The sequence below is a fragment of the Balaenoptera borealis genome (assembly GCF_965194805.1).
Source record: "Balaenoptera borealis genome assembly, chromosome: 5".
NCBI classification, from domain to species: Eukaryota; Metazoa; Chordata; class Mammalia; order Artiodactyla; family Balaenopteridae; genus Balaenoptera; species Balaenoptera borealis.
The window spans coordinates 59628791-59656347 of NC_138862.1; the positions used below are offsets into that span (position 1 = coordinate 59628791).

The 27557-nt window shown below is 36.1% G+C and overlaps 1 protein-coding gene across 3 annotated transcripts; it reads left to right on the top strand.

The window, feature by feature from the left end:
- The first annotated feature begins 4048 nt into the window (after nt 1-4048).
- GTPBP8 (GTP binding protein 8) lies at nt 4049-26682 on the top strand. Of its 3 annotated transcripts, none has more exons than XM_082394788.1 (6): nt 10174-12908; nt 14518-14616; nt 16308-16438; nt 17439-17538; nt 19712-19830; nt 20020-22041. In XM_082394788.1, exons 1-6 carry the CDS (start codon nt 12573-12575, stop codon nt 20138-20140), a joined length of 906 nt encoding a protein of 301 aa, XP_082250914.1. In that variant the 5' UTR covers nt 10174-12572; the 3' UTR covers nt 20141-22041. The 3 variants fall into 3 exon arrangements, with proteins under 3 accessions (XP_082250916.1, XP_082250914.1, XP_082250915.1); XM_082394789.1 differs by lacking the exon at nt 20020-22041 and adding an exon at nt 25119-26682 and having other exon boundaries at nt 10180-12908; XM_082394790.1 differs by lacking the exon at nt 16308-16438 and having other exon boundaries at nt 4049-12908; nt 14588-14616.
- The last annotated feature ends 875 nt before the right edge of the window (nt 26683-27557 follow it).

Below are 27557 nucleotides of genomic sequence, written 5' to 3' on the forward strand. Positions count from 1 at the left end.
CATTTTTTAATTTCTCATTTTCCGCCCAAATTTTTGATTTTGTCTTTTGTCTCCTTGAACATAAAAAGAATGTTTCAAAGTATCTGAGAATTCCAATGTTAGAGTGGCTGTGAATAAATCTCTATTATCTATTTTTTCTATTGTTTTCTTTCTGTGATGTTGGGTTTCCTCATGTGCCAGGCATTGTGTGTTTTTTTCCAAAGTGTAGAAATAATTTGAGGCCCTGTATGATTTTATCTTTCTCCAGAGAAGATTTTCATTTACTTCTGCCAGGAATCTGAACATTAGCAATCTGGCATCATCTTAATCCAATGTTAAGGACAGATTCTCTAGGCCACCAGGGGCCTGAAAGCTGGGTTGCAGTCTACGTGAGGAATGGTTTTACTTTCTCCTTGCCTCCCTACCTCTCCTGCCCCAAGAAACTGTAAAGCACTACTTAACTTTTCAGCCAGCTCATCTAGATCAACAAATATCCCCAAGGTAAAAGTAGTTACAAGTGCTAGCCTCACCAATCTGTATTTCTTTCTTTTTCTGGATCTTGACCAGGTAATTCTGCATCACCTTGTGAGTTCTCTGATACCTTCCAACAGATTTATTATTATTATTATTATTACTATTTCTAGCTTTTCTCCTTGTCTTCAGTGAGAAGGTTGGTCTAAATTTCTATCTGCCATTACCGGATATAGAAGTCCCATCCTTTGATTCTTTACTTTTCCTTATCTCTCACAATCCATCAGCAAGTCTTTTTGTTTCCTCCTTTAAAGTATTTCCAAGTGGCCGGGGGCGGGGGTGGGGGTGGGGGTGGGGGTGGTGGTGGGATGAATTGGGAGATTGGGATTGACATATATACACTAATATGTATAAAATAGATAACTAATAAGAACCTGCTGTATAAAAAAATTAATTAATTAAATTAACTTTAAAAAAAAAATTTCCTAACTTGGCCATTCTACCAATCTCCACTGTACTGGATCAGAAAAAAAAAAGAGAGAGAGACTAAAGTTCTTAATTCAAAAGCACTTTTTTTAAAATTTAACTTGTGGGCAGTAGCAAAAAGATAAACAGATACCAGAAGCTGAAGAACCCGTGCATTTGGTAGCTGCTCCATTTTATCACAACTTTCCACAATCTGCTCTATTAAAATCTTTGTTTATTTTGGTCACTTGTAGACTTGACTATGTTAATGAAACATAAAAGCTCAGATATTCCATACATCAAATTTAAGAATTTTAAAAGTCATAAGTCCTACATTATTTTTCCTTGAAATCATTTATGCTGTATTAATATCTGTCTAAATTATGTTTCTGTGACTATTTTCCTACTAGTGACGTTTCTTTCTTGTATGCTTTAATTCATCTTATTTAATATACTTCCAATAATTTTGGAGTGGTTTAGTATGACTTGAAAGTATGTCTAGGGGAATTTTCTAAGGAATATTTTTACGATCATCTCACATTTGTCGGTGGGGGAGAAGGTTATGAGACTGTTTGGATGTTGAATGCTCTGTATCAAAAAAAGGAAGTAGATAAGATCTATCTGGTTTAGTGTTTCTATATTTTACTTAGGTGAACATGATAAAGCAATCATACCTATAAGAAGTGGTGCCCTGGTTCTAACAAAATTGTCCTAAGCCAATTATGACTGAGCTCCTGCTGGAGATGCACCAACCTTGGGGAGAATGAATCAGAGATGAGCTTCACCACCTGTTGATATATAAACCCTAATTTTTCAAAATGAAAACCCCAGAACCAACGGCAGTGGGAACACAGCAGCCACGCTTCCATCTTCCAAAGCAAATCATCACCACAGTATCTATTGTGAGGCACCTCCATCCAGAGGGAGGAAACCCAGACCATTAGAATGTCTTGGGAGATACATTGGGGAGAAGGGATGTGGGCAGTGATGTGAAGGGTAGGCTGCTTTTATCTTTGTCCATTGTGCATGTATTAAATAATCTCTCTTCTAAGATAATGCATTTTATGACTGCTTAAATTTGGTTTGCTGACATGAGAGGATCAAGAAAAAAGAGAAATAAACTATTACTACCGCTAAAAGAGTTAAGCTTTCCCAGGAATATGTCATCAGGTATTTAACTTAAATTTTAACTTGGGCCCATTTGGAAGCAAATAACAACTCCTTGAGCCCTGGGGTATCAGTATTATGGAGAATCAGACTCAATACACAGATTGGAACTAGTTTTGGGGAAGTGACATGCTGAAAGGAATCTTTTTAAAAATCTTATTTATAGTCTCTTATTCCACTGTTATTCTTCTTCCAAAAGATTGTCCCTTTATTCAAGTATAAAAATTAGGTAACTCAGTTATGCTCTATATATACCAATTTGTATCTCTATTAAATGGGGTTAAACACAGTGACTTTAAGAGGCCATTTGAAATAATTCTCCTAAAAGGCAAAGAGATGCATGATATAAAATATACTTTCTATAAAAAGAAACAAAAAATGGAGAGGGATCAAAATATACTTTTAATGGTTATTATTATAAAAGTAGTATCCTCTTTGCGAAAGCAATTTAAACAGTAGCACAAAGTTATATAAAGTAAAAAATGAAACTATTCCTCCAAATGCTCCAATTTCTACCTGCCTTCCCATTCCCACTCTCCATTTGTGGTAGGCAGAACAATGTTTCCCCCAAACATGTCCATCCTAATCCTTAGAACCTGTGAATAGGTTTCTTATGGCAAAAAGGACATTGCTAATGTGATTAAGTTAAGGAGTTTAAAATGGGGAAATTATTTTGGATTATCTAGTTGCGTCCAATATAATCACAAGGACCCTTATAGGGGAAAAAGGGAAGGAAGCAACTCAGAGTCAGAGAGATGAAAGACCCTACATTGCTGGCTTTGAAGATGGAGAAAGGAGACAAGAGCCAAGGAAGGCAGGCTGCCTGTAGAAGCTGGAAAAGGCAAAGAGGCAGATTCTCCTCTAGAGCGTCTAGAAGGAATACAGCCTTGCTGACACCTTGATTTTAGCCCAGTTAAAGGCATTTCAGATTTCTGACCTCCAGAACTGTAAGACAATAAATTTGTAAGACAAAAGTTGTTTTAAGCCATTAAACTGCTGTATTTTGTTACAGCAGCAACAGAAAATTAATACACTGTTTAACCAATGTTATGCTTGTATAGTCTTCCACAATAGGTACAAAGGCCTGCTATGATTTTCTTTTATTATTCTTTCTCCTTTATCAGTCCACTCCTAATATTTGTTGGGCCCACATGAGAGTACAGATGGAGGCCCACATAGCACATGTCTAAATATTTTAAAGTTATAAGTCAAGCTAACAAATTGTTAAATAAAGTGTGTTTTATCCTCCTACCTTAACAAATAGAACTTCAAAGCAAAAAAGTTTTAAAATATAAACCTATGATTTGTATAAGGCCAAATGTTGGCAAAATATCAGAGATGGTCAAATTCAATTACTATTATGTAAGTCTGAGTCTTCTCTTGATGGTCTATCTATGTTTGAAAGAGTCATAAAACATATATAATTCATAAGCCATTGTGTAATTATGTCATAAATCCTTTTCTTGTTTCTATACAATTCAGTTTTCCTCCTCAGTAAACTGACCATTAATGTGCTTTGCCTAGCCTTTTCTCTTTCTATTTGAGTTAACTATAATTTTTGTTGATATATTGAAGTTCCTTATATTCAAGATGTTAATCACCTCAGCTACCTCCTGGCTCGGGCCCACCCCATCTGTCTCCTTCCAATAGTTTAAAAGAAGTTAAGAGGCTACATATTTTATTTTAAACTTTGTCTCAAAGACAGCATATAGAATTACCTAATGAATTTGAACGTTGCATTTTCATTGTGTTTGTTTTTGTTGTTTACCAATGTGTGAATCGTATCATTTTATGGGTTAAACTATTTATATTTATTATATTGCTGTGATATTAGATCATATTTCAGCCATCTTATTTCCAGTTATCTATTTACCATACTTTTAAAATTTACGCATCTTTTTCTAATACTCCCGTTAGAAGAATTCCATTTTCTTATTCTATTTTAAAAGATCTACATCCTATTTTTATTCTTACAGTGGATAGCCCAACTTAATAAGATTCAGATTGATGCTTATTTTTTCTATAAAGTTTTAAAGTTTATCAATATCTAAAACTTCTTTCCACCACGAAGCCAAGACAAATACCTAAGCTCATGTTCATTTTCCTATGGTCTTGTGCACCTCCAGTACACACACACCTCATAATGATATCCTCTGCAAACAGGCTACTCAAAATATTGTCCCTGAACCAGCACTAGTCTACAAACTGTTTGATATCAGTTTTGATATTTTTAGAAAAAAGAACTTTGTGCCAGAGTCTAAATCATCTGTATTTCTAAGCACACAGTTTAGTCCAGCTTACTTTTTTTTTTCCCCTAACAAGATATTATCAAAAAAAAAAAGGAAGCAGTGTATTCATTTATATTCCTGCATATGCTTCTTGTCTCATCCAGATGGATAACAAACACTTCTTGGACTTGCACTTAGAATAGCAGTGGTTTAGACTAGAGTTTTAGTTCTGGGTTGTTAGAATATGCTTTTGTGTGTCATTGCTTATTTAGTCAACAATAAAATATACTGAGCTTGATGTTCATTTTCTACAGTGCTTTAGTAATGCTACTTTATTATTTTCTCGCATTCAGTGCTGCTACCCAGAAGATTTAATCTGACTCCTATTGCTTGGTAGTTGACTTGCATTTATCCTCTGGAAATTTTTAACATTTGCTTTTTGTACTTGGTGCTCTAAAATGTTAATTTAATATGACTAGGCATAAAGTTTCTTTCATCTATTCTGTTGTATGAGCCCTTTCAAACTGAGGTTTCACATCTCCCATTCTGGAAATTTTTTCAATAATTATTTTTTAAAATACTAACTTTTCTCCATTTATTTTACAGTGACTCCAATAATACTGATACTAACATTTCTTCTTCTACTCCCCACAGCTCTTAATTTTTTTATGTTTCATTTTATTACCCGTCCCCAGCACTTTCCTAGACTGTTCTTTAACTTGATCATCCAGCTCACCATTTGTTTTGGCTGTATTCATTCTGCTATTCAATTATCAAGCCCATCCATTGTGATGTTTACTTCAACAATAATACATTCATATCCAGTATCTGCAATTGGTTCTTCTTTGAAGCTTCCTGTTTAATGTTTTTCATGTTCCCCCTTATCTCTCTGTGAATATTTACTGGTTTTATTTTAAATTCTGTGTCTACCAGATCTGTTCACTCTGATTACATCTAGAATGATTTTTTTTTACTTTTATCTTTTTTTTTTTGGCTTCTGGGTTTGTAATATAAGTTTGTGAGCTCATATTATCATGGTAAAATCAGTTAGCTACATTGGCAAATAACAGATACAGATACAGGGTGAGAAGAGTGAATTAAGCCCTAGCTTGTAGTAGTTGGGCAGTAGAGGGGTACCCCACAGCATGAAGACCATCTTGCATTACATTCTGGGCTCAGCCACTCCTTCTATGCCCTCCACCCATGAGATCTGCCTATCAGGTAACTGCCTTGTACTTCTATCCAAGCATCCTTTCTAAAAGTAATCACAAAACATTCTTTGAAATGTATTGTCCAGCTCATGAAGGAGGGTGAGTAAGGAGGTTGGAGGGAATATTCCAGAACCTAACTGCACTCAACTGCAGCTAAATACCCCAGGATTCACTTAGTTACCCTAGGCTCTGCTGTTCATACCAATTCAACCATTAATGTTAACTGCACTGCTCTTAGGGTCTCCATACTTCATGACAGGTAGATGGCACAGCAATGTTGATTATAACCTCCTTCAGCATAAAGAGTTCTAGTTTTGCCATGTTTCACTCAAATGACTAGAGCAGGTTTGTCCCACCTTTCTCAAAAATCTCTAGAAAAGTCATTTGTATTTAGAGCAAAACCTGAAATTTAGCTTTTCTACAAGCATATGATCTCACAAGTGCAGATAAGAAACTCCTCATTAAAAAATTTTTTTTTAACCTTTTAATCTATGTGCAGAAAAGAGTTAACATAGCAGGCCTGTGACTGCTATCCTTAAAAAGGCTTGCTTGCAAGATTGGCATCTGAGAACTTGATTAGGAAACGTCCCCTAAATGATAACAGTGGCTCAGTGGACCTAAACTGTTTGTACAAACAATGTGGTTTAGGCTGAACATCTGCTTTCCTTCTGTGAGTCTGGAATTTCAGTGACCACAGTCAGCCACACAAGCACTATGTGCTATATGACCAGCCCATGATAAAACACTGGAGTCCTAGGCTCAGGTGAATGTTCCCAGTGGACATTTCACACGTGTCGTTATAGTTCACTGCTGGCAGAATTAAGTGTATCCTGTGCAACTCCCCTGGGAGATGACTCGTAGAAGCTTGTGACTGGTTTCCTCCAGACTTCACCTTGAGTGCCCTTCCCTTTACCAATTTTGCTTCGTATCCCTTCACTTGGATAAATCATAGCCATGAGTACACCCATATATTGAGTTCCGTGAGCCCACCTAGTGAATCACCAAATTTGGGGAGTAGTCTTGGGGACCACTGACACAATCTACCTGTGAGTGAGTTAAAGAACCTGAATCTATCTCAACATCTCTGCCTCTGGAATGTCATCTCATCTATTCAGGGTGCCAGAGAACACACCATTCACTTCCAGTAAGGCAATGAAGATATAAATTAGAGGCATACTATTGATAGAATGTAAACTTGCCCATCAAAATGATCTTGCCTAATAGGTAATAAGAATTAAAATGTTAATGAATTATCTGTGAGAACAGCAAAATGCTTTTTTCCAACAACAACAAAAATAAAAACTGAATAATATAAAAACACAAGTTGAAGAGAGTTCTAAAATATTTTAATAGCACTAGTATGGTAGAGAGAGCAAATATGCAGTTACAAGTGAGAACAACTGACTACATAAAACAACTGTTTTTCTCTTTATTGAGAAAAACAGCCTTGAAGGAAGTGAAGCTCTACACTCCTCCTCCTCCAAACCCAAATCATTCTAAGAAATCACCTCCTACACATGATCAAGGTCTGATATTTAATCTCCAGATCTTTCTAGAAATCTGTTAGTACAGTAGGCATAACCTTAAAAGAAGGCTCAAAAAGCTTCTCTGAAGGAAAAAAAAATCTCTCTGTTAGAGATATTCTCTAAAGATACATTAATGAAATATAAACTGAAACTAAGTGATTGATGAGCTCCCAAAGAAGAGGATTATAAGAATTATGTCTCTGTTGTTTCTTGAATGATGGTCAAATAATAAATTTCAAGAATAACAATTTATAACCTAATTAGGAAATTAGGTGGACAAATCATACATCATGTTACATATGTGTGCCATAAATTTGGGTCAACATGTTAGGTGATATGTAATTTAATTTTTTAATCAGCTGTTGCACAGAAAAATTTAAAAAGTATAATTAAATGCATTTTTAGTTTATAGCATTCACTCAGACAGTAGTTATTACAATTCAAGCAATTTAAGTTACACGTGGAAAGCTCTTCCATGTTACTCTCATTCATACACTGTGTCTTCCTAATACAAGACTTTGAGATCCAAATTAGATTGTAACCATGTTTCTCTGATTCCTGACACCCAGATCAACTCCTGGCATGGCACGCAATCAATAAATGTTAATTACTGTTGTTTAAAACAAGGGGGAAAGTATGGTAGGAAAAGGTCTTGTGTAAATTGGACACTGAGACCTAATCCATTACCTCTCTCTGTGTTTTCCTAGAATCTCTGCCCTTGCTTCTGTTAGAGCTTTCAAACCATTTCTAGCCTAGGATGAGAGTTAATCTATGTGTATTCTATGCTTGCTAACTCTCTGATGTCACCGATTCTGCCTACAATGTTTTCCTTCTTCATGTCTTTGATGGATTCTCTAAACTTAACACTTACAGGACTTGGACATAAATTGAGATCACTCTGAATTCTATGAAGGTTCGTTATAGAGACAGACATCACTGAAGGAATAACTGAGATGATCCTGTCCTAATGGTAAGATCCCACCCCTGTTCTATCTATGTTCCTTCCATTCTTATTAGATAAACATGACAGTATAACTATAGCATTTAGGTCAGATAGGTTTTAGCAATGAAAGCTGATTCTAAGGAGTGTGTATAAAGTATGTAATACCTTTCCAAATCATATTAAATAGTAAAATCTTGTTAACTTTGTGGTGAACTACCTCCTAAGCTGTCGAACAGAAGGTACTTTTTCTCAGAAGGATGACTATAAACACATCCTGAACTCTGCTAATTTTCATAACATAACCAGATTACTGACCTTTACCAAAGATCATGAATATCCACTGGATGAGGAAATATCCTGAGTGGAAGGAAGATTCTTAAGCCTCCTAAAGTCCAGCTGTTACATTAAGGCAGGGTAATAGTTTGGCCCTGCTTAACCTGCAGCCACAGGCAATCTAAGCCCTAAAGCTTTACCATGACTCCTCTATAATAGGGTTGAAATTTACATAGGACATTCCAGCTACCCTGCATGGTAGTCTGAGGGCTCTGAATTTACACAAGGAACCACACATCATCTTAAAATCTCTATTAAACAGGACTCTTGGCTGCCATCAAATCCAAGTCAAATCAGTTTCAGTAAACAAGGAGAGGAGCATACTGACTTGTGTGATTGGACAGCAGAGGGACAGAGAACATGATATTCAACACAGGTCATCAGGAGTCACGCCACCTCCCATCCCCACCTCTCAATACTGTTTTTCTTTCTGTGTTAGCTTCATTCCCTCTTAAATCCCCATAGGTATCCTTCATGTAGCAGTGAAGAATAGCCATCAGCCATCATGAGTGTTGGCCTCACATTCCAACATCATGACACAGGTTTAATGGTAGAGCCAGCTGCCTGTCCAACTTTAACATAATGACTGGCTTGGTTGCGATCACCTGCACATTACCCAAGTAATTGTTATTGTCATAATACACACAATGTGTAACCAAATCCCACCTCCTGCGACCAGAAGAGTGGAGTTCTTTAATTGATGGGCCCATTAGAACCACATAGAGTAGACGTAGGAGGGTCCTCCCTACACAAGGGATGCCAACCAGCTAAAAATAACTTATGCATACATTCACTTCAAATGTCTATATCGAAGCCAAAGCTGGCTAGAGTCATTGCCAGCATCCATCTTTTTTACTCCATCCTGGCCACATTGGCCTCCTTGCTATTCTTCAAACAAGCCATACACACTCCTGTCTCTGAGCCTTCACACTTCCACCTGGAATACTTCTCCCAGATAATCATATGGTTATTCCCTCACTTCCTTAACATCTGTGCTCAAAAGTCACCTTATCAGTGAAGATCACACTAAAATGGCAACATTCCTATGTCTCTACACACATACACATCTAACCTCCCTACCCAGCTTTAGCTTTTTCCTAAGCATTTTTCATTATCTAATATACCCTTATTTTACTTACTGTCTCAAGACCATAACATATGAGAACAGAAACTTTTTTGTTTCATTTACTGTCTTATACCTCCAGCTCTTAGTACAGTGCCTGGCATGAATATTTGATGAATGAACAAATGGTGGAATTGACCAGGGGTGCCTTATCACTCTCAGTATGAGATAATGTACACTACAGTATTATACAGGAAGGAGTACAGAACAGTACAGTCCATGAATACAGTCCTCATTTATCAGCCTCCCTGGGGTACCACAGCTTAGCGAGTATGTCTTGACCTCAGTGCTGTGGAACTAAACAAAGTGTGGGTTTTCCACAGTTCTCTGGGAGGAGTGCTAAGATGCCCTTAGATCAATTCAAGCCCTATCTCACATCCTTGTTATGTCTATGGAATCTGCCTGACTAAGTAGCTGCTTGGTTTCCTAATTCACACTCCTTTTTCCCACTAGGACTTAAATCCTATTCTGAATGGTATCCCTGACACCCTGCCTATCCAGGAGGATCCTGACTCCCAATCCAAAACCGTTAGCTAGGGTACTACTTCATGCAGACAGACCACCTGGAACCAAGATGCTGCCCACAGTCAGAGGCAGAATATTGCCAGAAAACAGATAATACTATTACAACATTCATCCACCAGACTGGATTCCCTTCAATACTGATTTGGCCTGATTTTCCTGGACTTTGACAATTCCCTGTGTACCCTATGATTTCCATTGCAGCTCCACATGGAGATATTTCCCCTACACTAATTCCTCCGGTTTCTAGCTTTTTCCCTCTGACTAGCGGGCCTCACAGCTATGAATGCCTCATGCAGGATTACAAAACGAGTACTGTTATGTCTATTAATCCCTGAACACCTCTCAAACCCTTGTAAGAATTGGCAAAAGTCCTTCATGCTCGGGTTTATGTCCACACCTGGGACCCCAAAGTTAGAAATGAAATGGCACATATGAAAGCACTTTCAAAGTTCAGAGTTGTCTGCAAATGTACCCACATACACATTCAGTGAAGAAAAGATAGACTATTTAATAAATATTGTTGAGACAAATGGCTAACCATTTGGAAAAAAATAAAGCTGAATTCCTAGCAGACTCTTTTCATTATAACAAATTGCAATTATATTAAATATTTAACTGTAAAAAAAATTAAACTACTAGAAGAAAAGAGAGGTTCATTTGTTTATAATCTTAGAAAATTTTTCTAAACATAACATAAAGCTTAGAATACATAAGAGACTGTTCAGCTTAGCCACCTACAAATTAAAAATCTGTACAATCAAAAGTACTATTAGAAAGTCAAAAGTAAACAAGTTGGGAAAAATATTTTTAAAACATGACAGACAAGAGATCAACATTCTCAATAACGAAACAGTTATTACAAATCAAATTTTTTAAAGTGAATAACCTAATAGAAAACATGATGTTTACAACAAATAAGTACAAATGACCAAACAAAATCTCAAAATATGTTTATCCTCTTTAATAATCAGGAAAATATTAACTAAAACAAAAAATAATTTTTTTATTTTTTCATCTATGTATGGCAATATTATATAACATTATAATACCCTACTTTTATAATGCCTGTTTTGATGCTAGAATACTCTGTTATTAGGGAGTAATTTGTTGCAATTTCTTTAGATGATTTTTCTACAGAAATATGAAAAATAAAAGTGCACACACCTTATGCACCTATCAAGTCCTCTTCTAGGAATTTATCCTACTTCCACAAGTGTGCAAAGATATCTATTCATGAGTGCTCACTGTAGCATTGTAATAACAAAACCTAATTAGTGATCAATAAGACACTGGAGAAATAAACGTAATAATATGCCTCCATTAAAAACAATCATGTAGGAAAATGTCACTATGACAATGTGAAAACCACATGTGAACAATGATAACAAGAGAAGAGGCCACCCTCTCATATCTAACTAGTGCTTGGAGTGAATGAGGACTTTGTGTTTTTATGGTAGTTTAGGGTTAGTTTGTTTTTTGTAAAAAAAAAAAAAAACAATCATGTAGGTCGGTACGTATTGATATAAAAAGACTTCCAAATATATTGTTTAAAAAATTTTAAAGGCTTTAGAACAGTATTTTGAGTTAAAATACATACATGGTACTATATATATCCAAAATGTCTGGATGTTTACAATGAAGTGTTTTCTTTGGAGGAGTGAGACTAGGGTAAGGAGGAAAGCCTCAAAGCCTAATGCAAAGATCAACAAAAAATTAGCCGGCCGGCAGGTCAGGCTACTCTCCAAGTCGTTGGTCCTGTTCATTAACTTTTGTGTAACATTAATTCAAGAATTGCCCTTATTAGTCACTGAACAACCTGGGGAATCGCTCAAAAGACCGTGCGTTAACATTGGTATGCTTTTTGCTGCTAAGGTTTTAGAAGACCCATCGTCTTTTAAGCAGGAATATCTTACAGATATTCATTTTATCATGATCCCTGTATCTCCCATTCCAGCAGTGATCGGTTTGAATTGCTTTGAAAAGAAACTTTTGAAATAAGATGTCATTACGTAACTTCAATGAAACAACTCGAACACCTGTGCAAACTGTTTTTTTTTCTTTTATTCTGTAAGAAATCTCTAAAATTTAATGACATTTCCTGCAACTATAGAGAAGGCTGAATGAAATATGAACAGGCGCTTTTTCAACTACATTTCTCACCAGCCCTTTTCATTTTTGCGAAAGTGTTTTTCCTAGTGATTTGTACAACGTCAACGTCCGTGAGACAACCAGAAACTGTGAAGAGCAAACCGGCCTGAAATCCACCAGAGCTTCACACGTTTTCTTCTTCATTTGAGCCTCAAGGCTCACACAGCCATATATGTCTCTTCAACTCTGAAAATCGTTAAACAGCCTCCCCACAGCGACATACAAGTCAAAGGCACAGGTGTCAGGGCCAGAGTGTGAAAGGCACCCAGCGAACTCTTTTCCCCCTGCGAAGCAACACCTGCCTCCGGCTCTCTGTACGCGAAGAGCTTAAGCGGGAACCAGCGAAGCCAGCGGAGACTACAATTCCCGGCAGGCGTAACGGGAGCGGGGTCACGCACGCGCAGTTCAGACCTTCGGCACGAAGGCCCGAGGCGGGGCTTCTAGGAGAGGAAAATGGCAGCACGCCGGTTGCGGCTTGACGTCGGCCGGCTGTTTGCGGTGGGGGCAGAGCTGGGGAGCGGAAGACGAGCTTACAGCACGTCCCAGGCCTTCGCGGAGGTTCTACGGCTGCCCAGCAAGCAACTGACGAAGCTCGTGTTCCCACTGCAAGAACTCGAGCGGCATTTCGTCCCGGGCTCGAGGCCCGACCTTCACCTTAAGATCTTCGACCCGAGCCTGGATGACATCGCGAGGGCGGAGAGCGTCTTCACGGCCTCCTCGCGGAACCGCATCGAGTACCTCAGCTCCGCTGTGCGTCTCGACCACGCCCCGGACCTCCGCCGTCCTGAGGTGAGAACGGCAGCCGAATGCGGGTGCTGAGGATTTGGGCTGGGATTTTGCTGTCATCTCTTTCTTGTCAGCAAACCGGAGAGATTTACTAACTTTCTGTGGACGCATATCATTATTATAACAAAGTAAGCAGATATAGTTTTAATTATTTTGATAGTGAATATAAAACACTTTAAAAGGCGTTTAAAAAATTAACTATCTTTTTTCTAATTAATTGCAGTAGAGAATATATGCCGAGACAAATTAGACAAAGTGAAGAATATGGAAAGTATAGTAGTTTCACAAATGAAGTGATTCTTATCAGTACGTAATTTTCACCCAATCTAAATTTCCTATTGTGGCAAAAAAAACTTATATATAGATGGCAATAATGTATAAGATTTTTTAAAACAACTTAAGTGCAGTTCAGTGAGTGTGCATTTTATTCATGTCCTGCAGTTTACTATTTTGTTCTGTCTGTTAAATGAAGGCTCTGACCTCCTTACATACTTGTGATAACGGTACCACTGCACTGAAACTTTTCTGCTAATATATTTAGAACTGCTGTAATAATTTAAGAGTACATAAATCACTTAATGATTTTGAGATAGCATCGATTTTCAATTTTCTAAATTACTGGACTTTTTGTGTAATTGGCTTTTTAATTCAGTTTTATTATCTGTATATTATCATTGGATTTAATCTGGGAGAGCATTTGAAATTTTTCCAGGACCCAAATCAATTCATTCTGAAGGTCTGACCCCAGTTTTGCAAAATATGTAGCATTGCTGGCCCCTGCCCACTAAATGCCACCCAATCCTATTGATAACCAAAAATGCGCTTACAAATTTCTAAAACACCCCAGGGGGCGGTACCGCCCTCATTTAGAAGCACTGATTTTCCAATACTTCTTTACTTTACTTCCAATACTTCCAATACTTTACTTTCTTCAATACTGTATTAAAAAGACGAGCCATGTGTATTAATGGTTAATATTAGGAATATTTTGTTGCTTTCTACATTCAGACTAAAGGAGAAAAGCTTAATTGGAACAAGAAAGGTCAAGAGAAAGGAGTAATTATAATGGTGTTATGGTGTACTTTGAGAGTTTGTGGGGAAATGGGGTTCCAAATGTAGAGCCAGTTTTGTTGAAACACGTCTAGTTTTTAACTTCAAAAAAGCTTTGTAAATATGGAATTCTTAATAAATGTTGCAGATATTCTTGAGTGGCATAGTGTAATTAAAAGCACAGGTTCTGGATGTAGATGCCCTGAGTTCAGATTCCAGTTTCTTCACTTTCTGGCTTTATAATTTTGGACCAGTTTTTTAACCTCTCTCTGCCTCTAGTTTTATCACCTGTAAAATGAGGATACGAATATTTTCAGTCTCATAGAGATATTGTAAAAAGTAAATAAGAAAATATGTTAAGTGCTTTTAAAACAGTACCTGCCACATTGAAATCATTTAGTAGATAGTAGCTGTCTATTAGAATTTGAGGTTTGACTAACCATAAGCCACTTTTTATGGTTAGGCAAGACTGAGTCGTATTCACAGATTTTTGCAGCTAATACATTATATAGTAATATATATATAAACTAGTACTCAATTATCTTCTTTTTGCTTGTATAAGGTGTGTTTTATAGGCAGAAGCAATGTTGGAAAATCCTCTCTAATAAAGGCTTTATTTTCACTTGCCCCAGAGGTTGAAGTTAGAGTCTCCAAAAAACCGGTATGTTAAAATTTAAAATATATCTAACTATCTCTGAATTGACTAAGATGAATAATAAATGTTGGGGGGGGGGGTAGAAGAAACCATCATTGCCATGTTCCTAGAAAAGTGATTTCTTTCACACAAGTACTAATGTAAGACATTTCATTAATGCCTGTGTATTTCTCTGAAGAAAAGAAAGTGTATCTGGAGTTATTTTAGTAGTCTTGCCAGTATCTTGGGGAAATCTTCCTTAGTCCAGTCTTTTCCAAAGAGTTGTTCTAGTGTCATTCTATATTTGCTTCTTTGAGAATGATCATCTACTTCTACTTTGATTTTAAAGAAAACAGCTTTAAAATGTATTATTTTTTCCTCCTGTAATCTTTTATGCCTTGCTAACTCATATATGTACACCCATCAGGCACTTCCCGGTTTACCCAGGGCCAAATTAGGTGCCTAATATCCCAGCCAGCCTGCTGTACTAGCTTTCTGTCATTTTCTAATTTCCTCTGCTTCCTTCTCAATAATGCAGACTCTACCAGTATTTAAGATATCCTCTCCTCAAAACTCACCTCAGTTCCCCTCACCTTATTATCTATTCTTGGCAAAATGTTCGCACCAACTCAATGCTCACTGCCCCTGTTTCCTTGCATTGGAACCCTTCCCTGAGGCTTCACTGGTCTTCTCTTGCTCTGCAGTTCTTCCTGTGGTTGATTCCCTGATACCATCCCTGCCAATTGTAGTCATTTGTTAACCCTCCTAGCCTTACTCCCTCCTGCCCTGCCTCGCCAAATACCCCAGCTAAACTCTCACTTCTAGGTAGGGTTGTTCCCTTTCTGCTGTGAGAGGACAATGGAAGAAATGTATTCTTGACATTCCTAATCTGTAATTCTAAAATTATTTTCCTATAGGTAGACACAAAAGCTGCCTGGCAACCTAAGCATCATTTATAAAATCTTTCCTCTGAAAATATTTCTTCTAAGTTCTAAACAATTGACTTTTAAAGTTATTTGTGTTAATCTTTCCTTTTCTGATTAATAATGTCCATGGACACGAAACCACATGAATAAACCACTTTTTTTTTATCATCTTTACATCAGTTTTAGTTGCACATTTTACAGTTGTACATGCTTTTTAAAAAATGCTTAATGAAAGCACTAAACCCATCTAATAAAACATGCAAAACATCTTGATTTTAGGAAAGTTATAGTCTAGGCATAATAATCTATCAGGCTTTGCATCTAGGTGTTAGGCAAACTTGTATGACTGATAGTAAGCATTTAATTTAACCTATCTGTGCCATAATTCATTCCTCTTTAAAGTGGAGTTATATTGTTCATCAGAGAATATTGACTAATGCAGTCGTACTATTTAGAACAGTATAACTTTTTCACTGAGAGGGAGCTAATGAAATAGGAAAGACTCGAAAATATTTTGCCTACGTTATTTCTAATATGGAATCTAAAGTTCTTAAATCGTATAGATTCTCTTTAAAAAATGAATTGGAGGGAAGAAGTAGTATCATCTAAGCTTATCTCCAGCCACTTGTCTTCTGTCTTCTTTTCCTGTATCATCATCAGCATAGGGTTATATACAGAATACTTTTATGTTTTTAATAAGTAATTGTTAATTGAACAGAAAATATTTTGAGTCATGAAATATATAAAGGACATATTTTAAGAAAGCTTTTATTTTTCCATTTACTTTATCAGGGCCACACAAAGAAAATGAATTTTTTCAAAGTTGGAAAATATTTTACATTGGTGGACATGCCAGGTTATGGCTATAGAGCACCTGAAGATTTTGTTGACATGGTAGAAACCTATCTAAAAGAACGAAAGAAGTAAGAAAAACATTTTTCTTATAATTGTTATGTTGAATCCCCAAACGTTCTCATGACTAGGACATTCTACACATGATGAACACTTCAGTTTTATCAAATGACTTTTTTAGAAAGTCCACTTTATTCTCATAATATTCTACAATACAGTATTTAGGAGCACGGTATATACTGCCTGCTTAGTTTTTTCCTGTAAGTTAGCTTAAACTTAAATTCAGTTTTCCTAAATTGAGACTATCAATAGTAATTCAGCAGACTTTATTAATTTTTTTATACCAAACTCTAAGCTGGCTGTTTTTAAAAATGAAAATTGTTGGTTAATGTGGTAGTTACCAGATTTAAATAAACTTCAGTAAATTATGATTATCCTTAAAATACTTCTGACATCACAGCCTCTGTAAATACTACCTTTTTTTGTTGCCATACGTAGTCAAGTAGCAGGTCTATGTTTCAAGCATTGCACAATATATAGAAAAATTAATGTTAACCTTTTGAAGCAAGGTACAAGTTTACAACCTTGCTTGTTGTAGCTTTACATAGAAACTAAGATAAAATACTTGCAAAAGAAAATACAAAATATAACGTGTTTGGTTTCTGTTATCTGTTAGCCTTAAAGTAATATTTGAAAATTTAGACATTTTTATGGTAACTTATAGTTAATTGGGTTCCTGTTTCTTTCTCCCACTAGAGTTCAAGCTCTTAGAGGAAGGGGCTCATTCATCTTTGTATCCAGTTCTAGGCAGAATATCTTATGTCCAATATATGCTATTGAAATAAATTAATATTAATGAATTTAGTTACTGAATGTAAACAACATTGAGACCTGTTGGACTGTAGGATGGACTTCACAGTGAATTGAGAATTCATTTTGCTTAAAGAAATTTTTAAATTTTGAACTGATAATTATTCAAAGTAAAATTTCTTAGTATAGTGAAGGTTGGGGGGAAGAAATGAATGAGTATATTTTATATTGCCGTTAATCTTCTTTTCTGCATTCTTATAGTTTGATGAGAACATTTTTGTTAGTGGATAGTGTTGTTGGAATTCAAAAAACTGACAACATTGCCATAGAAATGTGTGAAGAATTTGCATTACCTTATGTGGTAGGTATTTCTTTTGAATCATAGTTGCAATTAGAAATACAAGTTCCCTCTGTGTCTGTGTGTGTGTGTGCATGTGCACATGTGTACATCTTTTTAATGAAAGAGTAGGTCTTGCCTCCTCAAAAGATAAAGGAGTACCTTTTAAACAATCTTTTCAATTATCAGCCATTAATATTAAAATAAGTTCTGTGGTACTTTTATTCCCTTTTCCTTCTCCTAGCTTTTAAGTTTTCAAAATTATAGTCAAAGTAAAAGTTTTCTAAACTGTTCATTTAGTGTTCCTAAGTGCTTTTCTTTGTTTTTTTGGTTTTTTTAAAATGACAATATAAATATTTGCTACGACTCATTAGTAGCTCCTTAACAGCAGCTTGGCAGATAGTACTTATCAGAATGTAAACAAAACTGCAACTGAAAAATTTGCGAAACTAATCTGGAATTTAAGAACATCACAAGAATATAGTAGGCTCCAGCACACATAAGTAGGATGTTTATATTCTTAAGGAAAACAAAATTTCTTATGAGAATATCTTACCAGTTGTTACTGTTGTTTACCCTAGAATAGAATACAGATTGGTAGGTTGGTATCCACATTTATTTTGCTTTGTAGGTTTTCCAGATAAAATGGCAGTCTGAAAGTTCCTCTCTAAGGAAAAGAGCCCACTGACTATAATTTGGTTTCAAAACAATGTCTGAAAACCACTAAAATGTAGTGGTTTTGGAGTTTAATGCAAATCAAACCATGTTACCAGTCAGAAACTTTTTTGTATTCTTGGGGTTACGGAATTCTTGGGGTTTGCAAAAGCCCTGTGAAACATTAGAGATAATTTATGGTTATGAGGAGCCAAAGGATTGATAAACATAGTCTACGTAGTAAAAAAAAAAAAAAAAAAAAGCCCAAATATTGCCCAACCAGTTATATTAAGTGATAGTGATAGTACTCCTAATTTGATATCATAGATACCATTTTGTGGAATCATATATTTTTCTCAGTTTTAACTTTAAGGAAATATTAACCTTTCTTCTTTGGAAAAGAAGTTGTGATAGAGGAATTATGTCTCCTTTTAAATATCAGCATATTTGCTTTTATGAAAAAAGACTTTCACTTTTCTGCTTCTCACTCCTTCTGCCATTAATATTTTTTTAATTGAAGTATAGTTGATTTACAATCACTAATTTTTTTGTAACTGAAAAGCATAAATGATTAGTCAGGAAATTTAATTTTATAGAAATTCCCTAGGAAAACCTCTGACAGATACATCAAGCTTTTACTTTTTAATTGATTTTGTAATCATCCATGCATTGACCTTCCTCTAGTATGTATTGATAATTGTCTTTGAGTAAGTAAATTATTCAAAGTATTTACTGTTGAACCTAGTAGAATCTAGGCTTACTTGGAATATAACTATATATCGATATAGCTTGGAATATAACTATATTGGCTACAACCTACAAATAGCCTGATTTCTAATTTTTCCTTTAAAGTTTACATATAAGGCAGAACAATTATGTAGTTCAAAAATGATTATAAGTTGGAGGTTTTATATGGATCAACCTAATAATATTCACTTCTGTATCTTAGACCACAAGATATATAGTGATCGTATGAAACATTTGGCATATGGCAATTGCAAATATGGCTCCAGGGTGCTTTTCACTGGTCTTGAATCCAAGATATTATGGCCCTGTGTAGTTAAAGCATCGGAAACAGCAAACTTATACAGTGTATGCTTTATATATTGCATACGTTAACTCATTTAATCTTCTCAGCAACTCCTTTAGGAGGTATTGCTTTTATTTTATAGATGAAGAAACATGTACAGAGAGATTAAGAAACTTGCATAGGTCACCTAGTTGTTATTGAAATTTGTAACTAATGTATAAAACTGTATATTAAGAAATAACAGTTGACCCTTGAACAGTGTGGGAGTTAGGGGCGCCAACCCTGCTTGCAGTCACAAATCCAAGTGTAACTTACAGTCAACCCTCCCTATTCGGGGTTCCTCCATATTGGCAGTTCCACATCTGTGGATTTAATCAACCACAGATCGTGTAATATTGTAGTATTTATTATTGAAAAAATCTGCATATAAGTGGACCTTTGCAATTCAAGCGCATGTTGTTCAAGGGTCACCTGTACTTTATTTCTAATGCTTAAATATTTGTTTTCCTACAGATGGTATTGACAAAAATTGACAAATCTTCCAAGGGACATCTTTTAAAACAAGTCCTTCAGATCCAGAAATTTGTTGACACTAAAACACAAGGATGTTTTCCTCAGTTGTTTCCTGTAAGGTAAGAGTTGAATTGTCTTTATGTACTAACATATAACTTTATGTACTAACAACCTTTAGTATTAAATCAGTGTAGCTGAGGTATCACTTAAAATTAGAGGAGTTTGGAAGACTATGCACCATAATTTATTGGTACAACCCATCAACACTTTCATTTTTTTCTTCCCTCTATTCTTTCTTTTTTCTGCAGATTCTTGCTGAATCTTCCCTGTAGTATCTTCATGATCTTTCTACCTCAGCCTATTTCAACCCTAGACCACAGTAGAAGTGAAAACGTTTTACTTTTTAAATCACCTAAACAACAGCCATAATAAAGATACTACCATCTCCTTCTCAATTCTAAAGAAAAACAACTCATCTTTATGGTAGAAAGCTCATTCAGTCTGTGAAGGATAAGAATTTTCCTTTTAAAGGATGATGTGCAAAGAAGAAATGCTTCGTATAAGTTAGAATTAAGCATCAGTAGCAGACAGGATGGTTATTTCCTGAGCAGCAATTTTTGAGATATTAGATGTGGTTTAGCAATGAAACATGAGTTTGTCTTTTCAGTGTACAGTTTGGGTACAGTAAGTAACCTCTTTACTAGCAAAAATGCAGTGCCATTTCCCTGTGATTTTCTGACTCTAACTTCTTTGAGGCACTATGATAGTTTCTATGAGAAAATAATGAAACCAAGTAGCACTTAGTTGTATATGAAACTGCCCTCTAAGCAGTCATTCTTCTTCCTACAAATCCAGATCACAATTAAATTGTTTGTAATTATGAACATGCCAGTCTAAATCCATCTTCATTCTTTCCTACAAAATGCTTTTCCCCCTTGTCTTACATTCAAGTATTTATCCTGTTCATTTGTCTGTGTCCCATATATACAGTGGAATCTCCTAGGGGCAGGAATGAAATCCTAATTCTTCTTAGAGCCCTGAGCATTGTCATAGAAATATATCTGTTTCTTTTAAACATTTAATAAGAAGGAAGTGAGACTTCATCTAAAAAGGCAAAACAAACATAAGATGGGCAAATTATGGCCTAACAGCAGCATTTATTGAAAAAAAATGTTTTAGTTGACTGTAAGCTGAGTTTAATAGTATAATGGGACTGGGGAAAAATTGACAATGTTTTCTTGAGCTACATTAGTAGAATTATAGTGTTCAAAACAAGGGAATGATCAAACAGTAGTCTCACACTGCTATAAGCTGTATGCTACCAGATCAATTGAGCTAGATTGTGGCTTGACATTAAGAACAACTAGAGCTATCTGAAAACAGATGGTCTTGGGGGAGGTTATGTCACTAGATCATTCAAAACACTTAATTGATCCACAAAGTAAGCATCCCTGTTTCACAGATACGATTACAAGTCGGAGAAGTGAAGTAAGTTACAGAGAGGTATTTGCTGAAATAGAAAGAGCATGAAAAAAAAAAAAGCATGGACCTCAGGGTCAGACAGCCATGGTTTTGCATGGTTCCTCTACTTCTTGGCAGTAGCTTTTAAGCAACTTATTTCATTTTCTGAGTAAAAAAATATGACAGTTAGAAGGATTAAATAAAATGCATTGTGACTGATGGACACACATTAGCCACATAATAAATGTTAGTTTCTTTCCTTCCCAAAGGTCAGTCAGTCAGTGAATGGCAGGGTTAGGCGAACAACCCAAACTATCAGATTCTCAATACTTTTTAGAGGCATACCCTTCTTTAGATGTGCCAGCATTTTCTGCTGCATGACCTTGGAATCACTGTGCCACTGTATCACTAAGTGACTGAGGCACTGCAGAAGCCACACAGCACTCAAAGTCTTAAGAATTGAGACACACGCAGGAGGCTGCTGGCTTTCAAGAACTTCAACATTCACCATACCACAGTGACAACATACAGGAAGTTGTCAGGTTGTACTCTGTAGTTCTCAAAACCCAATTCAGAAAGTAGAGTTGTTTATACTGCTTGCTTTTATTTGCTTGACCAAGTCCCAGTACATCCCTCCAAAAGAGAATTTGGCCTACTCACAGAATAATTATTATAAAGTAAGTCAGGTTTTATTTCCTTCTCTTCCTGTATGATCTTGGTAGGAGAAAGGTGGAAGTGTGGGTAGACATGTAGTCCAACAGGGTTTGGCCTTTAAGCCTGTTGGCAAAAGTTAAGTGCTAACCTTCATGTCTGAACTCTGCCCCAGCTGAGAAGAGAAATAAAATTGGTGAAAGACCCCTAAAGATTGATGCTGGGATCAGTCTGTTTTTATAAATGGTATGGAAGAAATATATAAGTAGGCACAATATAATTGTTTCTGTGGTTTTCAAGCAAATGAGAACTGAATCTTAAGGACAAGAAAATCATATGAGTTAACAGAAATGTTGCAAATCAGTTCACGGTGCCATAGTTAGTGTGTGGACTATCCAACTTGTATCGCTCCTTTAAACCGTACATGTGCAACTTCAGTTATAACTGAGAATCATTATGGGCTGTTCTCAAGTAGGCAGCTTTGGTCAAAAAGTCTAAAATGCTGTACTTTATCAAAAAGAGAATTAGCAATACAGCAGAAAATATTTTACCTGTTTTATATACAGGTATACACCATACCTGTATCCATAAACGTCATAGTGTTTCCATAAAAGTCCATGTATCCCAAGAAACCATGTGTTCACTTCCATGCTGACAGATGGATGAAAGGATATGGATGGATACAGTAAGATAGATCTAATAATAGACACAATAATGCTGACGATTTTTTTAAAAAATCATGAAAAAAGGTCTACATTATCATGGTAACTGCATCTTTGAGACAAAAAGAACAAATTAAAGAAATCAGAATTTTAGTCTGGGAAATAAAAAGCAAAACAGAAGATATTCCAATGGCATTTTTCACAGAAATAGAACTAACAGTCCTAAAAGCTGTGTGGAACCACAGAAGACCCTGAATAGCCAAAGCAATCTTAAGAAAGAACAAAGCTGGAGGCATCACACTTCCTGATTTCAAACTGTGTTACAAAGCTATAGTAATGAAACAGTACGGTATTGGCATAAAAACAGACACATAGGTCAGTGGAACAGAATAGAGAGCCCAGAAATAAACCCATGCATATATGAGCAATTAGTTTACAAAGGAGCCAAGAATATACAATGGGGAAAGGACAGTCTCTTCAATAAATGGGGCTGGGAAAATTGGACAGCCACATGCAGAAGAATATGTTAAGACCTGAAACCATAAAACTCCTAGAAGAAAACAGGCCCTAAGTTCCTTGACATCAGTGTAGGTGATCAGTTTTTGGATCTGACTCCAAAAGCAAAGGCAACAAAAGCAAAGATAAGTAAATAGGACTACATTAAACTAAAAGCTTCTGCACAGCTTTTAGTTTTAAAAGGAAATTATCAACAAAATGAAAAGTCAGCCTACTGAATGGGAGAAAATATTTGCAAGTCATATATCTGATAAGGGGCTAATATCCAAAATATATAAAGAACTCATACAACTCAATAACAAAAAAAAATCGGGGCTTCCCTGGTGGTGCAGTGGTTGAGAATCTGCCTGCTAATGCAGGGGACACAGGTTCGAGCCCTGGTCTGGGAAGATCCCACATGCCGCGGAGCAACTAGGCCAGTGAGCCACAACTACTGGGCCTGTGCTTCTGGAGCCTGTGCTCTACAACAAGAGAGGCCGCAATAGTGAGAGGCCCGCACATCGCGATGAAGAGTGGCCCCCACTTGCCACAACTAGAGAAAGCCCTCGCACAGAAACGAAGACCCAATGCAGCCAAAAATAAATAAATAAATAAATTAATTAATTAATTAATCGGATTAAAAAAATGGGCAGAGGATCTGAATAGACATATTTCCAAAGAGGACATACAGATGGCTAACAGGTATATGAAAAGATCCTCAATATCACTAATCATTATGGAAATGCAAATCAAAACCACAGTGAGATATTACCTCACACCTGTTAGAATGGCTATTATCAAAAAGACAAGAAATAACAAGTATTGGCAAGCATGTGGAGAAAAGGGAATCCTTGTGCACTATTGGTGGGAATGTAAATTGGTGCAGCCACTAAGGAAAACTGTATTAAGATTCCTCAAAAAACTGAAAATAGAACTACCATGTGATCCAGGAACTACACTCCTGGATATATATCTGAAGAAAATGAAAACATTAATTCGAAAAGATATATGCACTCCCATGTTTGTTACAGCATTATTTTCAATAGCCAAGATATGGAAACAACCTAAGCACCCCTCGGTGAATGAATGGATAAAGAAAATGTGGTATTATACGGTTGACTCTTGAATAGTGTTAGGGGTTAGGGGCTCTGACCCTTGGCCCAGTCGAAAATCCAAGTATAAGTTATAGTCGACCCACTATATCCACATTTTCTCCAAATCCCTGGATTCAGCCAACCAGGTGTAATGCTGTAGTATTTACCATCGAAAAAATCCACATATAAATGGATAAATGCAATTCAAACCCATGTTGTTCAAGGGTCATTGTGTATACACAAGTGGAATACTATTCATTCACAAAAAAGAAGGAAACCTTGCCGTTTGCGACAACATGGATGGACCTTGAGAGCATTATGCTAAGTGAAATAAGTCAGAGAAAGACAAATACTGTGTGATCTCACTTACATGTGGAATTTAAAACAACAACAACAACAAAACAAGCTCATAGATGCAAAGGAGAGATTGGTGGTTGCCAGAGGTAGAGGTTGGGGGTAAGAGAAATGGGTGAAGGTCAGAAGGTACAAACTTCTAGTTCTAAAATAAGCCGTGGGGATGATGTAATGTACAGTATGGTGACTACAGTAATACTATATTGCATATTTGAAAGTTGCTAAGAGAGAAGATCTTAAAAGTCCTCATCACAAGAAAAGAAAATATTTTTTAACTATAAATGGTGACGGATTTAACTAGACTTATTGTGGTGATCATTTTGCGATATATACAAATATCAAATCGTTGTACCCCTGAAACTAATATAGTGTTATGTGTCAGTTATACTGCAATAAAAAACAAAACAAAACAAACAAACACTTTTAGTCTGGAAAATAAAAGGCAAAACAGTAGATGTGAAATTTTTAGAATCATGAAGGACATAGATCCGATAATGTGGATCTCCAGATTTAGAATACTTCAAGAGGCTGGGGGAAGAGAGGAAAAGTAGGACAGATTAAGACATTCTGTTTCATACATGGAACTCACATGAGTTTGTAAACAGATTTTGAGTTAGATGAATTCAGATCTGTTACTACCTCTGAAGTAAGGAAGAAAATGATTTTGCTTTTTTTCTTTTTTTTTCACAGTGCTGTGACCTATTCTGGAATCCATCTCTTGAAATGCTTTATAGCAAATATAACAGGAAATCTGAAGACTAATGGCTTCCAGTTTAGCTGAAGATTCAAAATTGTCTATGCCAACTGAAGTTAAAGACTTAGAATTTCAACATTGTTTTAAATGTTGTGTATCTGTAACTTGCAGAAGGATCACTTCAGCTTTAAAACCTGCATATTCCCAAAGCAAGAATGAATTTGTGTCTGCAGCGGGGGAAAGGTTTATACATGATTGAATTATGCTGTTCATTAGAAGAGATACCAGCCGTTTTTCCTATTTTAACAAACTGACAAACAAGAGCATATAGAGGTCCATAAAATGAAAATCTGTTTCCTACCGTGTAGACAAGGGTTTGCCATATTATTTATTGGGTTTTTGTCTTTTAAAGGAATGTCTATTATGTATATTTTTAAAAAATATTACAATGGACTAGGTAAAAAAGGGGCTACTTTTCTGTTAAGCACTAATAGGTAGGTTGAAGATAAATTCTTGTATGTATGGCTATAACTTATCTTTTTTTAGAGACCTTATTTGAATATAAAAAAAATTATTCTTGATAAAATTTCAGTCGGTCCATAGTGGAAATACCAGTTATTTCAGGCTGGGGTCAGTCACCTTCACAGGGTTCAGAATCAGAAGACCAGAATTCAAGTTCCAGTTCTCATATTTATTATATGTTGGACGTTGGGCAAATTACTTGAGTTCTCTGAACTTCTTTTATAACTCTACCTCAGAAGCTATGAAGATTAAAATATGAAAAGGACATCTGCATATTGTACGTATTTGTAAAGCAAAACCAACTTAAGTATATAGCAAAATTCACAGGTAGATTTATCACAGAAAACATCCTGTCATGGAGGAAGTAACATTTTATCTAATGAAAGACCAAAAAAAAGTTTTAGGTGAGAAAAGTGATTTGCAAAGGGCAAGAGAAAAATGTTGACCGGACAGTTTATAATTGGTTCGTTAAGATTCAGAATGGAAAGACAAAGCCTTACTTTGAACTAATGTTAATGGAAAATAGTTTTGTGAAGATGCTACTGACCTATTCATATAAGTGGCTTAGCTTTTCAAAGTGAGGTTGAATATTAAAATGTTACAGCAATAGCACTGGATAAAAAATTAACTCTGTAAAACAACTTTGTGACTTTTTTAGAAAATTCAATTCTGGATATGTTTTCAGTTTTATAGTTAGTAGTGCTGGTTTATTCTAATCAGCAGTGATTTAAGCTTAAAAAAAACAAAACAAAAAACTTTTAAGGGTTTCCCTGGTGGTGCAGTGGTTAAGAATCTGCCTGCCAATGCAGGGCACACAGGTTCGAGCCCTGGTCCGGGAAGATCCCACCTGCTGCGGAGCAACTAAACCCGTGCACCACAACTACTGAAGCCCATGCGTCTAGAGCCCATGCTCCACAACTAGAGAAAGCCCGCGTGCAGCAACGAAGACCCAATGCAGCCAAAAATAAATAAATTTAAAAAAACTTTTAATATATGCATTCACCAAGCAAAATATATAACAGAATTTCTTAAAAGTCATCTTTCTGCCTGCCAGTGTTTTTTTACTGCTTGTCTTAGCCTTGGTTCTGGTTCTCCTAAAAGCATGGCCCAAGACAAAAGCTTGCGTCCAATAGTTTACTGGGGATGTGATCCCAGGGAACAGGAGTGAAGGGGAAATGAAACAGATGGCAGGAAAGCCAATCAAGGATGCATCGAGTTGGAAACAACATAGTACTAGGGCTTGATCTTGAGGAGCCTTATGAAATGTGCCTCTGAATTGTCTTTGAAGGGGGGTTAGAGGACGGCCCCACACCTCTCCCAAGTTGTATATGCCCAAATGCCTAGCAGTTCCTGTAGCTTGTCAGAAGCCAGGAGGCAAGGTGCAGTTGCCCAGTCCTGCTTGAAACTGGTTGCCATACTAGTGGCTCAAGTAAGAGGCCAAGAGGATTTGAAGTGACATATGGGAGGTCAACCACACTGCTCTTAAAATGACCAGAGTGTTTTAATGCCACCCGAAGTGATTAAATTGGTATTCACTATGATGACGCTAACAGTATTTTCTAATCTAATTTACTGGATAAGTTATGGGTTTGTATATTTAAGATTTCACTTTTAAAATTTTAAAACATTTGAATTTAAGTTGTTTGGAAAAACTAACATATAGAATACTATGTTCCTTATATATAAATTATCATTTTATGGACACATGAAGCTCTTTACATTTTTCCCAGAATTTTAAGGGGCAGATGGGATAAGGAGGAGATAAAGAAACATACTCCAAAGGAACATTAATGAAGTAGAAAAAAAATGCTAGGCTTATGGTCTAATCCAGTTTTACCTTAGACAATTCACTGAACCACTCTGTTTTTTCCAGTGAAGGATGATCTCCAAAGCCTCTTACAGCTGTAAAAGTT

Excerpts from the sequence above, each read along its gene's own strand:
- GTPBP8 (XM_082394788.1), top strand. The coding sequence starts at position 12,573 with ATGGCAGCACGCCGGTTGCGGCTTGACGTCGGCCGGCTGTTTGCGGTG. Across the intron at positions 12,909-14,517 it reads CGGACCTCCGCCGTCCTGAG|GTGTGTTTTATAGGCAGAAG; the intron begins GTGAGAACGGCA and ends TGCTTGTATAAG. Across the intron at positions 19,831-20,019 it reads CCTCAGTTGTTTCCTGTAAG|ATTCTTGCTGAATCTTCCCT; the intron begins GTAAGAGTTGAA and ends TTTTTTCTGCAG.